This window comes from Grampus griseus (assembly GCF_964374135.1).
Source record: "Grampus griseus genome assembly, chromosome: 4".
Taxonomy (NCBI): Eukaryota; Metazoa; Chordata; class Mammalia; order Artiodactyla; family Delphinidae; genus Grampus; species Grampus griseus.
In genome coordinates, this window is record NC_138997.1 from 100,943,767 (window position 1) to 100,961,693 (window position 17,927).

Sequence of the window (17,927 nt, forward strand, 5' to 3'; positions counted from 1 at the left end):
CGTCGTTTTGAAAATGATGTCAATATGTTAATTCTATTAAAAAAATTGTGAACAGCTTGAGTTGCGTTTTTAAAATATTGGAAATAACGTGATCATAAATAATTAAATATATTGGGGGAGTAGGAATTCCCATTCAGGAAGAGTCTTTAAAAGTGTATTTTTAGTGTAAGATCCAGTGATTTTTAACTTTGCAACTTATTAAACTTACCATATTCCCATTTGTGTCCCACCCAAATAACTTTTTCAAGGAATTGCTCTCTACTTATTCCTTTAGTTCTCTTCAGTTTTGTTTTACTAGAAGCAGTTTTCTTCCCATTCAGAGTAATATAAATTATTTAATTGCACCCTTTTTTTTAAGGTTTCAGTTTCTCAGAAAGCCCTCATTTTTAAAAACAGTTTCTTCAAAGAAAAAAGACAATTTGTTTCACCTTCATCACAGAAAACATCTCAGCATAGGATAAACATAGTAATAGCAGCACTAAATCTTTGCACATAGGGCGCTCCCTTGATTGTGTCCCAGGCCATCAAGACCAGTCAGATACGAAATCAAGGCCGCTCTGTCTGCATTGATAGAGTTGACCAGTCTGAGCAAGAAGGAAAGAATTAAGAAATAATTCAGCTTTAGCTATACTGAAACACGTTTTCATACTTTTATAGTAACGTAAAATTTGTAATGTTCCAGTCACTTCTCTAGAATCATACTTTACTATTGGAGTTGGTATCGGAAGAGTTTGGTTGGTTTGGAGTTGGGTTGCTTTCTCAGTGTATTATAATAACAAGAGGTGTGGTACAGTGAAAAGGAAGGATGCCCGGTTTGTGAGATGTTGCTTTCAGTAGGTTCTTAGTGGCGCATCATGTGCTGAAGCTTTGGAAAGTTCTGTATTAGGGTGAGATTTAGAGAGCTAGGGAGCCAGCAGACATTTGAGACAATGAAACAGCTTGTTGCCTTTGGTCAGGATCATTAAACATGCGTAGCTATTATTGTGTTGCTGCTTTTCTGGGGAGTTCTAGGGTTCTGTGGAGGAGTGAGGGCTGGAGGTGAGGAGGGAGGTGGAGGCCTGGGGGGCACCCTCGACAGCACTCCTCCCCAGGTGCAGCATCAACCTTATTTTGTGTATTGGAGTTGCTTTAAGATTTTGTCCTGGAGGGACCTAGGGGGTGATGTTTCTTTTGCTTGAGAAAAAAAAAAAAATTTTTTTAAGGTAAGTCTTGTGTCTTTCTTAAAACACTTTAACGTGCTTTTCAAAGCTCACTGTTTTCTACCAATGATAAGTCATGGCTGGAAATGTGAGGACACTGCTGGAGGCGTGGACCTCTGCGGCCTGGACTCTTGTCGGGGACAGTGCCGGCCTCGTCCGCCCACCTGTCTGAGCTGCTCTGGACTCCCATTTTGCTCTGGGAGAGCACAGAGGGATTTGCCTGCAGTCACAGGCAGACTTTATGGACACGCCCGGGAAGCTGGTTCGACACGGAGAGGTGTCCATCTGACCCCTTCTATCATCCCACCTGTGGCAGAAATAGTGCGTGATGGCAGCATCCTCTCGTAATTCTGTCACCTCATCAGAGGCAGGTTCAATACACCCATCGTTCTCTCTTTACTAGCAACATTGAAATCACAGACAGGTTTCTGGGTAGATTTCTCACAGAAACTTGTAAGCGTTTCATGTTTGTTACTGTATTAAATTGTCTTCTGGGGGAAATCCCTGCAGGTCTTTCTGGGACTGCAGTATAAACCATTGTTTTTCAAACTGTGGTCCGTTACAGGACCACTGATAGGTGGAGTAACCCATACGGTTACTAATCAGTTAGGATTTATTTTTTTTTAATTAAAGAATAGAAAAAGTATCAGATTGCATTCATTGCCTGTGCTAAGGGTAAGTATTTTTTCTTAAAACTTAGGTCTCACTTCTATGTGTATAAAACGTATTAACGTCAGAAAAGTTGAATGGGCACTGCTCATGCACAGTTGTAATTATTCTAATCCTGTTTCCCATGAGAGAGGCTTTTAGCTTTAGGCCTATTTAGGAAATTTTCATTTAGTCTCTTAGAACAACACTTTAGCAATTTTACTGCTTAAAATGTACGAAAGAATGTCTTCTTTTTCAGTTTAGAGCAATTTCTTCTTCTAAGACTAAGTGAAGCACAGAGGAAAGTTAGATTTCAGTTTAATTCCAGGCTTAAATGTCTCTCAAAACAGCATGAATTCACTCTGCTCTCTCTAAGGCCTTTATTTGATATGTGGGGATCCCACTTCAGACTTCTATTGTGAGAGGTGAGAGGCTATCTAGATATTCACGCTAATCTAATTTATTTTTTATTGGTTTCCTTTGTGTTTGTCTATTCTAATATGTAATACCTTATTCGTTTTTTTATTGTTCTTGTTTTTTTGGGTAAATGCTAATATATTTTCACCTAACCTTTGCAGGAAGAGAAAGTTGATAATTAAAGAGCACTTTGCGTCTACAGGGATTGCAGATACTATAAAGCATGTAATTACTGCATATTATACTTTAAAGTCAAGAGAAAGGTCAGCTTAGTATCTCTTACCGAACCTGTTTAATGATTGTAAAAAAAAAAAAAAAAATCCATGTTTTTTGTGTCAGTGGATAAACACATTATACTTGACATTTAATAAAGGTGAATTGCTTACATATTTAAAATAGTATTTCCAATTATTAGCACTTTTTTACATTTGAACTTTTCAATCTTAGGTAAGCGTATGAAATTTTGGAGCATTTTGTTGGCTTTGGGGCAACATTTCCTCTTTTCCTCCACAATCCCTTTTCCCCTGTGCCCACACACACCCCTTGGGTTCTTGTCCTAGATCTGCTGCTAACTGCTTACGTGGTCCACTTTGGGGGCTGTGTTTTTCTCTTCCATTACAAGGAGGAGGCTGAACTGTACTTTCTGTGCATCCTGAACTGAGAGCCAGGATAGCAACGTGGGTTAAGGGCATGAACTCTAAAGGTAGTCTGCCTGGACTTGAATCTTGGCTCCACAGTTTATTAACTGTGGGGCCTTGATTAATTTACTTCTGTCCGTCCGCCTCGGTTTTCTCATCTGTGTGTTAACTATGTGGTGAGCCTTCTGTAAGTGTTTTAAAATCTTTACAAGCCTCTCTTCAGCAAATTGGGAATGCCTTGCCCTGGGAGAACAAGAAAAATTTTGAAAGGTTTCTTGTCCCCAGGTTGCGTTCCAGTGGAAGTCTCATTTGCAATAGGGGTAGCTGTCATCTTGGGCTGAGTACAGCAGGAAGTGATTGGGAAAGGACTGATTTTCAAGGTTCTCCTGTGTCCCTCTTTCATCTCCTGCTATACTTTCATCTTCCTTCTTTGCTAGCTAATAAACGACTTTTCTAACCCTGCAAGGGCCATGATTTTCTGACTCTCAGCCCTCTTGGATTGCTGACGTCCTGCAGAAAGAGCCTTTAGGGAAAACTGTTTTCTTCCCTCTTTTTAGCCAGACTGTCTTAGGGTAAAGCTTATCTCTTTCATGAGGATTTAGCTAATGGCCATAGAGATAACATACCTTACACCCTGACATTTTCTGCTGAGCCCTCCAGTCTGACCTCAGCAGGCACGGGGCTGGAGCTGACAGTTAGGATAGACAGTGGTTGCTTTAATCAGGTGCTGGTGGAACCAGGGCAGGGGATCACCAGTTTCCCAGAGAGGAAATTCCTGGTGAGTGACTTTCACTGCTTCTTACCCCACTTGGCTTGGCCAGTTACATCCCATCTCTGGCATCCATTTCTGTGTTTCTAATAAAACGAATAGCATTTATCAAATAAGGATTAGATGCTTAGCACTGTCCTGAGCACCTGAAATGAAATAGCATTAAATCCCATCAGCAGCCTCCTGAGGTATAAGTACCATGAAAGTTCTGTGTCCTCTTCCTGCCACACTCTGCCGTCCCACGTAGACGCCCAGACAGATCTCACTTTCAACCCATGTTTTGGTTGAAGCATGTGCTAGTGTGTGTTCTGCATTTTGACCCCATAGGAACAGTTTACCCCACACCATGTACAAAATCATCCCTTGTCCAAGGGCTAGTTTTGTCATCTGAGTGAATCCAAAACTGCAGGAAGTAGTGAAGAAATGCTCAGCATAGTATTGGATTGGCCAAAAAGTTCGTTCGGGTTTTTCCGTAAGGTGTTACACGTTTCCTTAACATCTTAACAGAAAAACCGGAACGAACTTTTGGGCCAACCCCATATTTTTTAAAATTCCCTAATGTATTTAAATACTAATTTAGAGAGATACAGCTCACTCATGCATTTATTTATTAATTTCCTCTGTCTTTGTTTTGAGTGCTCACTGTGTTCCAGGCACTTTTACAGTGTGGGAGTAGAGAGATAAACATAAGACTCGTGAAGGTAATGGCAGGGTGATGAGGAGAAAGGTCACTTCTGTACATTTTACAGCCTGTGTGGCGGGGACAGGGGTGGTTGTACTAGGGAGATCCAGAGGTGGGAAATTGCTAGGAACACACAAGAAAGGACAGGTACTCTGGAAGGTTGGGCTGGATCCAGGTTACTTTGAATGGTTAGGCTAAGGAGTTTAGACTAGCTTTGGGAGGAAATTGAAATTTATTTCTCAAGAATACTTTTAGCTGTATAGGTAACAGAATACCTAATGGTGACTTTAAAAGGTTTTTGAAAAAAATTTTTTTTTTTTTTTTTTGCGGTACGCGGGCCTCTCCCGCTGCGGAGCACAGACTCAGCGGCCATGGCTCACAGGCCCAGCCGCTCCGCGGCATGTGGGATCTTCCCGGACCGGGGCACGAACCCGCGTCCCCTGCATCGGCAGGTGGACTCTCAACCACTGTGCCACCAGGGAAGCCCTGAAAAAATTTTTAACAAGTGAAGAGGAAGGAGATCTTAATTGTTCCAGCGGATTAATGAGGCCAGCATGGACTCAAGTCCTTTTTATCTTTCTGTTTCACCATCACTGGCAAATTGGCTCTCAGTCCTCCTTTTAATAGAAAGATGACAGCTGCAACCTTGGGCATTACATCTGCATTATAATCAGAAACAAGAGGAGATGGACAGTGCCACCTTTTCCACTGTCCCTTTTATAAAGAATTTAAAGCTTTCCCAGAGGTGCCCCAGCATGCTTCCTTCCGCTATGTCTTATTAGCCACTGAGTCACACAGCCATCCCTGCTGCACAGGAGACTAGGCCAGTGAATATCATGCTTTTCCAACAAAGGGAGAAACAGATTGAGAATGATAATCGGGTTATCCACCCCTCTGAGCTCTGCTTCTGAAACATAGCAATGTTCAACATGGATTAGAAATAAGAGAAGCAGGGAGAGCTTAAGATCCCTCCACAAGTATGCTCTTTCTTCAGATTAAAATCAATTGATTAGGGCTTCCCTGGTGGCGCAGTCGTTGAGAGTCCACCTGCCAATGCAGGGGACACGGGTTCGTGCCCCGGTCCGGGAAGATCCCACATGCCGCAGAGCGGCTGGGCCTGTGAGCCATGGCCGCTGAGCCTGCGCGTCCGGAGCCTGTGCTCCGCAACGGGAGAGGCCACAACAATGAGAGGCCCGCGTACAGCAAAAAAAAAAAAAAAAATCAATTGATTAATTTTACCTCTTAAGAAATTTATTCCTCGTGTTAAATACATGTCATATGTGGGATGTGATTATTATGAAGCCTTTTATCAAAATTACTTTTCTGTAGTTACATATGTTTATGTAACCTTGCCTATATCATAAGAGGTAGAACTAAAATGAAAATATATTTTTGACTTTACCTTATAATTCTGTGCTTTTTGACAATCTTTTATTTCATCATTACCATGCTTTGTATGTTATAGTTATTTAATATTTTTTTTAGAAAATTGAATCCAACTGCTTAGTCTTAAATAGAACTACTTAAGTTCATCAGGTTGAAGATATAAGTATACAGTAGGTATAGAATACTGTGTTTGGGGCATAGACTTTGTTATTATTGGAAGGGAGAGGTTACTGTCACAGAGGGAACTCTTGGGGTCGAGGTGAACAACCTTAGCTTCTCATCTCGGGTCTGCAGGGAAGAGCCCAGTAGCCCGATCATGGTGTTCCTTTGGCTTTGACTTTCTTCGTCTAAGATTAGGCACTTGGACTAGATCATCTCAGGAGGGTGGGTAGTCCATGACCGTGTGAATGAGTTTGCTGACGAGGGGCAGAGGAAATGGGAGTAATGGAAACGTTCACAGCAGGGAAATTTTACATCTCTAGTGGAGGAACTTAGTTCTGCTTTTTTGAGAGTTGGAAGGGGTAATAACATTTAGGAAAAAATAATTCAAAAAGTTCCTTTCAAAATAATGAACTTAGTGAAAATATATAAAGCCTTTTTGTTGTTTCACAGTGTAAGTGTATATTAAGAAAATGTAGTTATAGCCAATGTTTCACCTTTATTTCAATAAAACAGTCCTGAGATTTTGTTATGAGAGTACTTAGATCTGTTTATGGCAGTGATTTTTTGGGGCATCCTACTCGGTTTCTAATTTTCATGAAAACGTGTGGGGAATCATCCCTCTAAATTGTTCTCATGATGCAGCTCTTGCTTGTGACACACCCTGACTCAAGACGTCCACCACATGACTACTAAGACACCGGAAAGCCTGGGGTATCTGCTCATGTCAGCATCTCGGCAGCCTTGGCTGGTGTTCCTCCTGGCCTGCCTGACGCTTGGCGCCCCTGGCTTGCAGCAGTGGTGACAGCAGCTTCCACGTGTCTTGTGTGACAGTCTTACCGTTCCTAACGCTTCTTGGCGTGGGGCAGGTGGGAGTGCAGATCCATTTTGGTGGGGGCACGAGTAGCCCACTTCAGAGGGAGGTCTTGGAGGTGATGGGGGATGGCCCAGGCATCCAGGGCTTCCTTGGCCTGGTGTCAGCCCTGTACCTCTTAGGCACATAGGATCCATCAGATGGTTCTAGGGCAACCAGCCAAAGACTTCAGGCCTCCGTCCCATTCACTGATGTGTTTAAAAGACAATTTGTGACCTTGGCACTGTGGGGCTATGTTTATCTTTTTGGATCAGTAACTTATTTCTGTCACGTTAGCTTTGGAAACAGTCTAAGCTCTTTCTCTTCCTCTCTCTTTCCATCGTGCTGTATCAGGCCACTGTGCTGTCTCCCTCAGACTAGTATTCTCCTTCGTAACTGTTCCTGCTGCTTCTCTCAGCCTGCTGCAGTGCTGCTGGTCGCTCCCTAAAAAAAGCAGATTTGAGTCTAGAAGGTGTGTGATTGTAGCCTGCAGCAGCTGCTAAGACCTCGCAAATGTGCCATAGGGTCCTGAGGGCACACCCAGCCTTGTACATCACAGCCCTGTTTGTCCTTGCAGAATACCAAGTAATGGCCCCTGCCTCAAGCAAGGATTGTTGTAAGGACTAAGTAAGTTAATACAGGTCAAGTGCTTAGAATATTACAGTATTCAACAATGACTAAAAATAAGAGAAGGAGGAAAATCTCAAGATCTTTCCATGTGCAGTCTTTCTACAAATTAAAATCTTCAATATATTTATTTACCTCCGAAGAAATGTATTCCTTGTGTTAAATATGTCAGGCATAAGTTGACTGTTATGAAGCCTTTTATCAAAATTACCTTGTTTTCTGTACGCACATGCGTTTATGTGACTTTACCTGTCATGAAAGTACTTGGCTCCTTGTAATCCCTTTGTTTACCATCTCCTAGAGTGCAGACTTCCCAGGGGTATGAATTTTTGAATTCAGATGAATAAAAATTGTTTTATTATAGGGATGACCTTGAAGCAGTAATTGCTTTCAAAGTCAGTCATTTGTAAACTTCCTTATTGATAACCCAGTCTCCTTGACATCCTTTTAATTGATCCCCGCATGTGAGTTTGTTGAGAACTTCCAGAGCACAGGATAAAGATTTGTGCCCCTTAGTGGTTAACTGTGCAGATTCCTGACCCTCTCATCTGATGATTACATTCTGGCCACACAGCCTCCCACTCACGTTGCACCCGAGCACGCTCTTGTCTTTGCTTGAAATGCTGTTCCTCCTTTCTGTGCCTGGCGGCAGCTAGTACCCATCTTGTCTCCTGGTGGGAGATCTTTGCTAACGCTGTTCCTCCCTCCCCCAGGTGCCCATCCCAAGTTCACCACCACCACCCCCCACTGCCCCCAGCTCGCTGCTCAGACTTGATCTCAGCGCATCCAGAGCACATCCTTCATCCGGCCCTTACTCTGCAGTCTGTGTCCCGCTCGCTAGATTTGAATTCCCTGGAGAAATTGTCCTTCCTAAATGACCTTTCAACCCCCGTGTAGAATTAAGCAGGACGCGGGTTCTGCTCTGACAGGAGTAGACCCAGAGCTTTATAAACTGAGACCAGGGGAAGGAAAGAAAACACCCTTCCTGCTTTACTACTGCTTCCCAACTCCCACCCCAGAGCAGCCGCCCTCAGCTCTGGACACTACTCTGTGGTCATGGTGGAGGAGGTAGATTCAGAATTGCCAGAAGATGGTTTGTGCAACTCAAAGAGGCATATTCCAGAATCACTGTGCTTTAATTTTGGCCATAACATTTATTGAAATTTCAAATGGCATTAAAAGGAAGGCAGGAGATTTTTGTCAAAAAAGGAAGCATTTTTAAAAGGTTAAGAAACCTTGCTCCACTCTCCACAGAGAGAGGCTGGCATTTTATTTATTTCTTTTGAGGCTAGTATTTTTCATATGATTAAGAGCAATAGTGTTAGGTTCACAACGAGTGTGGTAAGAGCTGGTTGTGGAAATTTTCACTAGCGTGTGATGTTTTGTTGACCAGAAGTGTTACAGAATTGTTGTAGTTTTAACATTGATGTTCAATTATTAAAAACTTCTGTTAAATCTTTTTTTTTTTTTTTAAACATATAAAGCCAAATCCAGTGGCGAGGTTGAGGCTGAGTGACAGGTGTCTTCAGTAGAAATAGTGCTTCAGTTTCAAAGCCATGTCTTCTGCAGACCTACTGGCCTTGCCTCTACTGCTCAGGAACTGGGCAAGCTCCCGAGTTTCACTGCAGAGTCGGGGCAGGGGCGGCGTGCTCGGGTTGGAGGTGAGGATGGACGGAGGCCCTCAGGCCCTGTGCACAGCACCTGGCCAGTGCCTGGCCGTATTGCCCAGTACCCGTAAAAGGCTTCTGAAGCCTTTGCACACAAGATCTCCCGCCAGACAGAAAGTCCAGGGAACATTAGAGCATGCAATATATGTTTCGTTAAGAGAGAGAAGGAGGAACAAATCAAAGACTGAGCTAGCTCTGGAAAGTTTTCATACAAAACCTTCTGTAGCATTTTGTCTTCCATCCCCGGGAAAATAACACGGAATGGAAAAGAGGTACAAGCCAAAAACTCCAGTGTGGGGTTTCTTCTTGAAGTTTCTCCATTATGCTTTGGTTTTCTGCATTCTGTTATTCATGTAGTGGCCAGTTCAAAGAGATGACATATTTATAAGGCCTCCCCCACCCTGCCCCCCGTAAAGGTGAGATACAGCTAAAGTAAGATACCGCCTTCTTCAAGATGGATAAAGTGAGGTGGGGCTGGAGCAGCAGTACCAGAGGAGGAGAGAAATGGGGAAATGGGGTGAGAGAGCAACAAGGGTCCAGTGCGCAAGGCATGACTGTCAGCTGATAGGACGGATGTTCACCCGTGGTTTAAAGAGGCATGTTCCAGAAGCATGGTGCTTCTTTGGTTTTAGCCACAACATTATTTATTTTGAAATTTCAAGTGGCATTTAAAGGAGATTTTTGTGCTTCTCGAAACAGGGTGGCATATGACACCAATTTCATTGCTTTATAGTCACACCTTGTGTATTTCAGGGCCGATTTCATTAGCTGTTACTTAAGACTGCTTGAATGCTTTATGGTTATTTGGTCCAAATGAAGAGGAAATAGTACTTGCCTATTTTATCAAGATGCCATACCAATTAACTGAAGGTGTGAAAGTACACGTTATTCTTGTTAATAATATATACTCAAACCTTTTTATTTTATTAAGATAACATTTTCAAAGCTAGCAGTAAATCTATATGTGTGAAATGTTTATGCCTTTTGTAAATTTGATTCATTAAATGCCTTTTATTTCTACATTTTTTATGACACTAGGCAAATTGGCAAAAGACAAGTTAGCACAAAGAAAATTACGTTAACTCCTATGCCTAGCAAAAATAGGGAGTAAGATCTTTTTGCTGTGCTTAAACTGCTTCAAAGAGAACATGTAGGGCCTTGAGGCAGACAGACCCAGGCGTGAAGGCCAGTTCCTTCACTCTGACCCACAGCCTTGGGCAGGTGTTCAGCCGCCAGAGCTGTGGTTTCCTCATGTGCTGAGCAGGGATGAAAATCACTAGCTCAAGAGCTGATGGGGGATTAAGTAGTCAGCACTCACCACTCGCCTGGAGGATGGAAGACACAGGAGTCCCTCTTGGCACATCTCCTTCAGACTCCTGGATCACCAGGTAAATTAAATGAGATGCCCTCCAGCGCCCAGTAGGGCGCCAGGCTCACACTCAGCCCAGCAGGGGTTTCTTTACCTCCCTCAAGGATGAATGTTTTCAGGATTACATCTTGTTTACTTTTTTGGGAAGTTTTCTCATTTTCATTTGTAAAGAATTTAAGAGAATGCTGTGCTTTGTGAAAAAAGTTAACACCTGAACAGTAGATAGAGGAGTTGGGTCACTTTTCCTTGTTTCTAAACCCTGAAAGGCATCTCTTTTGCTTTACTTGTGTATTGCATGTTCTCACATAGATGGATGCCTTCTTTCCACCCAGTTGAAGTTTCTTTAGATCACAGCCACTTGCTTTCCTTCCATTTTATTTTTTAAATTTTATTTATTAATTTATTTTTGGCTACGTTGGGTCTTCGTTGCTGCACGCAGGCTTCCTCTAGTTGCAGCGAGCAGGGCTACTCTTTGTTGCGGTGCACAGGCTTCTCATTGTGGTGGCTTCTCTTGTTGCAGAGCATGGGCTCTAGGCGCGCGGGCTTCAGTAGTTGTGATATGCAGGCTCAGTAGTTGTGGCTCGCGGGCTCTAGAGTGCAGGCTCAGTAGTTGTGGCACACGGGCTTAGTTGTTCTGCGGCATGTGGGATCTTCTCAGACCAGGGCTCGAACTTGTGTCCCCTGCATTGGCAGGCGGATTCTTAAACAACTGTGCCGCCAGAGAAGTCCCTCCTTCCATTTTAATATTGAGATCTGTCATATCGACAGCTCCAGGTGGTCTTTATGTGGTCAGCACACAGTGGGGGGAAGATTTTTTCTTGCCCACTGAGTTTACTGGGCTGGTTTAAAATGTGAAGTGGAGGATAAACAACAAGGTCCTACTGTACAGCACAGGGAACTATACTCAGAATACTGTGATAAACCATAATGGAAAAGAATATGAAAAAAGAGGGCTTCCCTGGTGGTGCAGTGGTTAAGAATCCGCCTGCCAATGCAGGGGACACGGGTTCGAGCCCTGGTCCAGGAAGATCCCACATGCCATGGAGCAGCTAATCCCGTGCACCACAACTACTGAGCCTGTGCTCTAGAGCCCGCGAGCCACAACTACTGAGCCCGCATGACGCAACTACTGAAGCCCACGTGCCTAGAGCCCGTGCTCTGCAACAAGAAAAGCCACTGCAATGAGAAGCCCATGTGCCGCAACGAAGAGTAGCCCCCGCTCGCCGCAACTAGAGAAAGCTGCACACAGCAACAAAGAACCAAAAGCAGCCAAAAATTAATTAACAACAACAAAAAGAGTATGAAAAAAGAATGTCTATAACTGAGTCACTTTGCTGCACAGCAGAGATTGACACAACATTGTACATCAACTCTACTTCAATAAAAAGAAAAATTGAAAAAAAAAAGTGAAGGGAAGGCCCGTTAGACTTTTGTTACTGTTGTTTACCATGATACTAATACACATTCCTCTAAGCCTAAGAAAGGTGACTGTTCTTTAAAAGAAGGTTTGATTCTTTAAGAGACAGTTTTCGTCATGATTACTTTTCTCATCGGTGTTCTTGTTCACGCTTCTTCCTCCCCTGGAAAGCTTCCTTCCCCTGTTCCCACCCGTCCACCCCCTCCCAGTTTACCCTCTCCAGGTGTCAGTAGCCCTCATCTCAGATGTCATTAAGAGTCTCCTCTTCTATGGAGCTTTTTCTAAATCTCCCAAAGTTGGGTTGGCCATTCTTTCTCAGGGCTCCCCTGTTCCTTGTATACTTAGTTCTATCATAGCAGCCGTTACCTCTGCATTGACCTCCTTTATCTACATGGTCGTGTCTCTATCTGTGAAAATGCGAATAAGCTTGCTGAGGGCAGGAACCCCCTCATGAGGTCCTGCCAGGCTCTGCCCGCCAGGCTGAGCATCTAACTTGGCCCGTATTTACAGCTTAGTAGATGCTGATGAATGAGTGATGTGTTAATCCCCAGTGTAGGGTCACGAGAAAGACAGCCACTTACACGGACACAGCAAAATACCTTCTGGGAATGTCAGGTTTCTGTCATTTTCTGCCTTTGGAGTGTAAACAACAGATCACCAGCAAACAGGGAAAGGATTCTTGGTGACAGGAGAGTAAGGACCACTAGCTTTCGGTGGACCTTGCTCAGTCTTTTGTAGCACTCCTTTGTGTGTAAAACAAGGGGACAGACAGAACTGTGACTGTGCTGACGACAGGATGACTGACTCAGACCAACTACTAAGAAACCTGGCACATATATGTATACATACACATACGTGTGTGTGTATATATATTTTTTTTCTTTGAGACATTCTTGCAAAAAATTAATAAAATGTGTCCTTTCTTATAAAGGTGTGTTAGTTTGCTAGGCTTGCAGTAACAAAGTACCATGAACTGGGTGTCTTAAACAACAGAAATTTGTTTTCTCACAGTTCTGGATGCTAAAAGTCCAAGATCAGAGTGTCAGCAGAGTTGGTTTCTTCTGAGGCCTCTCTCCTTGGCTTGTAGGTGGCTGTCTTCTCCCTGTGTCTTTGTGTTCTTCCCTCGGTGTCTTGTCTGTGTCCAAATTTCCTCTTCTTATAAGCATAGCAGTCATATTGCATTAGGGCCCACCCTAATGACCTCATTTTAACTAGTTAACTCTCATCTCCAAATACGGTCACATTCTGAGGTGCCAGGGGCTAGGCCTTCAACATCTGAATTTGGTGGGGAGGGATGCGATTCTACCAGTAACAGTGTGGATTTTAACTGCTTAATATATATATGTAGGACAGTTTATTGACTAAGAATACATCAAGTGCTGTGTGTGAGGGTGTATATATCATACCGTGTTTGTGTGTCAGACATACAGAAAGTCACCACTCTTAAAATAGGGGAGTTTAGTAGCCTGGGTATGGCTACTTCTCTAAGCCATCAAAAGATTCTGTCCTCCTTATGTGGCAAGTATACAAGAAAGGGGGAAACATTACAGATATTAGCAGCTATTCCTCCAATTAAGAATAATGCCTTCTCTGTACAACAAGTTAAAGTATACATGAAATTTTGTTAAAATTAGTAATCTCTTTACATAAGAGTAAGGTTAGACTTTACAAGTTTTATCTGAAAGGTTTTCTATAATATCTCTAAAGTTTGAGGAAGTACCCAGAAAGCTACATCAGATGCTGTGGTCAAGGGCAATTTGTGTTTTAATTGACTTGTGTAGGTGGTAAACCAAAGACTCTGGAAGAAGAACTACAAACTTGCATTTTGAAAAGGGATTTTTCATTAGAATATGGCTTGTATACACAAGGAGAAGTACTAACTTGTTATTCCCATGGATAAGTTATAAGAAATGAATTTCCTACAAAGCTTAGAAATTCCTTGATTGTTTGAAATTTTCATCTGTAATATTTTAAAGAATATTTATTTTACATTTTGTTTTTTATGTTCTTCTCTGCTTTTAAAATCCAGCTCATGGTCTTTGGAATCTTTCTGTGCCTGGATGCGTTTCTGTATGTGTTCACCCTGCTTCCTTTAAGAGTTTTCCTGGCGCTGTTCAGGCTCTTCACACTGCCTTGCTATGGCTTAAGGTAAGTTTAAGATTATGAACTATTTTAAACATTTAAGTTATTTTTACTACTTGTAGTTGAGCTAAATAACCACTTGCATAGATTTTTTAGAATAGGGATAATCATTAAGTTTCTTTCACACTTTGGCCCTTAATGCATAAATGAATACTGTTTATCTTTTTAAGGAATATTATATAATATGCTTATATAATATTTGTACATTTTATATGTACTTTTTTTTTCCAAATGGTTTTGGACCAGAACTTTGCTTTGGCTAGTAAACAAATGTTAATAATGCAGGAGGCTGTGTGGAAGAATAGAAAAGGCCTAGCACTGAGAGTCAAGGCCCAACCACATTGCCACTGTGCTAGCTCAGCCTGTACTTTTATTTTCTTCAAGTCCCTTGGCCTCCTGGGCATCATCTGTAAAGTGAGGACCAGGTGCTAGGCTGGGAGGTGGGCGGCGGCTGGCATCAGAATCTCCTAGGGAGCTCTTAGTACAGGGTTCCCCCTCCGTCTCATTTGAGAGTGTCTGTCTTCATGGCCTAGCTAGCCTTAGTTACTGCTTACAGGTGAGACCCCCCTCTGATTTGTGAGAGGGGAAAGCTCTTGAAGACCATTGTCCTGGTGGGAAGGATCAGACAGTCTGGCCCAGCATAGATTAACTGACGAGTCATCAGCAACTTCTCTAAGCTTGTGTCCCCATCAGTAAAAAGGGGATGTTTAGAGCCAGCATCTATTACCACAAAGACTGAGAGATGTGCAAAGAATACCTAGTGTAGTGCCTGGTTTGTAGTAGACAGGAATAAATACTAGCTTCCTTCCTTCTCTTCCAAAACTGGGAGCAGGAAGATGAAAATGTAAAGCTTATGTGAATCTTATTGCTTTTTTGGTCTTGAGGTTAGAAATTTGGATTTTACAGGTTTTTTCTCTGTGGTTATATCAACATGCCTCTGCTCTGTGTGGTCACTCTCTGTAACATTATTACAGTGTTCTTAGCATAGTTGCCCAATTTACGTTTCTCACATGCGTCATTTTTCTAAATACGTTTCATTCCGAAAAAGTTGCAAAATACTGAAATGGACAATAATATGTGAAACTTTATTTAACTATAAAGTAGGTGACTCTTCCATGGTATATTAAATATATGAATAATAACATTATCATCAGTAACCATGGAAACTGAGTTATAAAATTATTGATCAACATACAGAATTATATGTTGATTTTTTTTAAGACTAAAGTCATGGAAGAGTCTCTTTTAAAGTAATGAACAAGCATATACTTGATATTTAGTACGTACTGAATAACACATAACAGTCCTTTTAAAAATGGCCTTAATCAGTCTTAATAAGGAAGAAATCCCTCCAGTGTAAACTGGAAGAATTTATCAATCATGATGATCATATTGTGATAAGAGTAAAAGTTCTTCTTTGCGAGATGGCATGGGGTAGATTATAAGAATTAAGATCACATCATTGTTATATGTGATACTTCACATTCTATAATCTTCCTCTCCTTCCAGAATGAAAGAATTATGTTATATATTTTATTAATTTCTTGTTAATCAAACGGGAGTATCTTTTTTAGGAATTTACCGTCAACTTTAAGATATTCAAGTACGTGCTTTATGCCTTTGGGAGAATTTTTAAGAAGACTTTATTCGTATCAGCAAACCTTTTTTTTTCAGACATTTGTAGCATGGTACTCCAATATTCAGAAAGCCTAACCTTGTATACTATCACTATTCCTTTATCACTGTTGGGAGCTCAATAGAATCATGGTTATTTCAGTTACCTTTTCAGAAGACCAAGAAAAAAATCTAAGACATTACTAAATGGAAGTCTTCATGTGTGATTGCATAACAAGAATAGACGCATGGAAAGTTGGATAAAGCCCAGGTGAGGCTATCTGACATAAAATAGCTCGTGTCTACACTATGAGCTAGATTATTTTTTAGTTATTCTTTGATCAACAATGTGAGGCAAGTTCGTGCTCTAGCTGTCTTTAAGCGAATGGCTTTTAAAGACAGAGCATGTTCTCCGTGGCTGTTGGCACTATGAGATATAGCATTAAAAGGATGTGTAACCTAAAATCAACAAGAGCCATCTTGTTGTTACACAGGTATCTAAACTGTGTCCCTTGTCACTTGGGGAGCAAGGCACCAAAGCAGCATTAGAGAAGTCTTTCAGTGTTTGTTCTAAAAGCTGGGAGAGGTGTTGCAGAGAGCTGGGAAGACTTCATCCCTCTACTCCTTGTTGGCTTTAGTGTGAGTGGTCAGTGGTCCCTAGAGCCAACCTTTTCTAGGTATTTTAAGGGGGGTTTTTTTGGCATAAAAAGTAAAGGTGATAACTTTCATATATTACTTTAAAATACTTTTCAATCTAAATTAATTTGAATAACATTTTAAAACAGAATTCAAGTCCGTTCTATTTTCAGGTTTTTATGGCCAAACTGACACTAGAGGGCAGCCCATCACACTACAGTGAAGACTCCGCTAAGTTTTCCTGGGCAAACAGTTCTTGCTATTTCTGCAGTTTGGATCAACTGAAAAATTACATTTTATGCCATCACTAATAAATATGTGTATATATAACGTGAAGTGCAGTTAAAATTATATAACAGAACTTCAGCACTTTAAATACTCCGTGAGTGTAGGCAGATTATACAGAATATGAAGATACTGCCTTTCTGTCTTAGTGCCTTAAGTATACTTTATCAGAATTAGCAAAACTATTGTTAATATTAAGTCTAAGACCTTTCAGATATTTTAGGAATATAAAAATACATTTTATTTTTACAAAATTATTAATCAGCCAAGTTTTGTCATCTTATAGCTTTTCTTCCAGCATTCTGTACTTCCATTCAAGATTATTTGATTTGTCTTGCCTGTAGCTGTATCATGTCCCATCTTTTTAAGCAAACAAAAAGTGCTCTTTCCTTCAGTCTGACTTTATTTTTTCAAAGAGGTAAGAAGAAATTAAAGAGACCAGCAAAGAGGTTAATTGCATTCTTTTTTCTGTTTTCTTTTTCTCACTCTCCTGTATTTTAGTTTTCTTTCTGTTAAAAAAAAAAAAAAGAAAGTTACTATTGATATCTTCCTAGTCTCTTAGTTGTTTGAAATTATTCCCCAAAAGTCGGGTGGGGGGTGGGAAGGGATATTTGTCAAAGTAATCAAGATGCTGACATGAAAACAGCAACAGTTTGCAGGCTCTAGTGCTGTGGTTTCAGTGTCACATCATAGCAGAGTACTATTATTGCCCTCTTTTCAGAAATGGGATTGGTGTTCTCACCTCCTCTACGTGCAGAGTTGTATCTGGTACAGCATTTGTGAGAGGCTTCCGAAAGCTGACAGCCTCCCGAGTTTTCTGCTTTAGAATTGATTTTTTGAACCTATTTCTAAATCTTCTGCAGACTTGCCGTGGGTTTTGGTTTGGGGGTGTTTGTCAGTACTGACAAACTAAATAGACTTTCTGCCTTTCACTAAGCCTGAGGGCCAGGGCGAATCTGCAGCCCTTAAGAAACCAGCCTTTATCGTGATTGCTCCCCTGGTGGACATTTTGCCAGCTTTTGACCCTGTTAAAATATTTTTCATTTTGAGATGTTGGCAGGGTTATTTTCTTGACTCGATAGTTGTGTGTGTGTTATCTGCAAAGGGTGTACTGCTTGCATAAAAAGTTTACACCTGTCCTTAGTAATTTCAAGAATATTTAGGTGAAAGCTGTTGCTAATGAATTTACAGTCTTGAAAAGTCTTTGCCCTTAACTATTTTGTTGTAGACTAAAATAAAGAAATACATCCAGAGTCTTTAAAAGCCAACCGATTTATGTATGTCTTCCCTCTTTCTCAGGATAGTATAATTTTTTAAAAACATTTGAGAAACTTCTTGAATTAGGATAATTTTTTTAATGATGGGGACATGAAAATCAGAATTAAGTTTTGATTTATTATATGAAGTATCTTTGTTCTT

General features: G+C 41.3%; 1 protein-coding gene across 1 annotated transcript in view; it reads left to right on the forward strand.

Moving 5' to 3' along the window:
• Positions 1–17,927, forward strand: part of TAPT1 (transmembrane anterior posterior transformation 1) — a 64,188-nt gene that overhangs the window by 12,866 nt on the left and 33,395 nt on the right. The window contains exon 3 of the mRNA XM_082653558.1: positions 13,861–13,979. Coding sequence (XP_082509684.1) covers positions 13,861–13,979 — 119 coding nt within the window. The remainder of the gene's footprint in view (positions 1–13,860; positions 13,980–17,927) is intronic.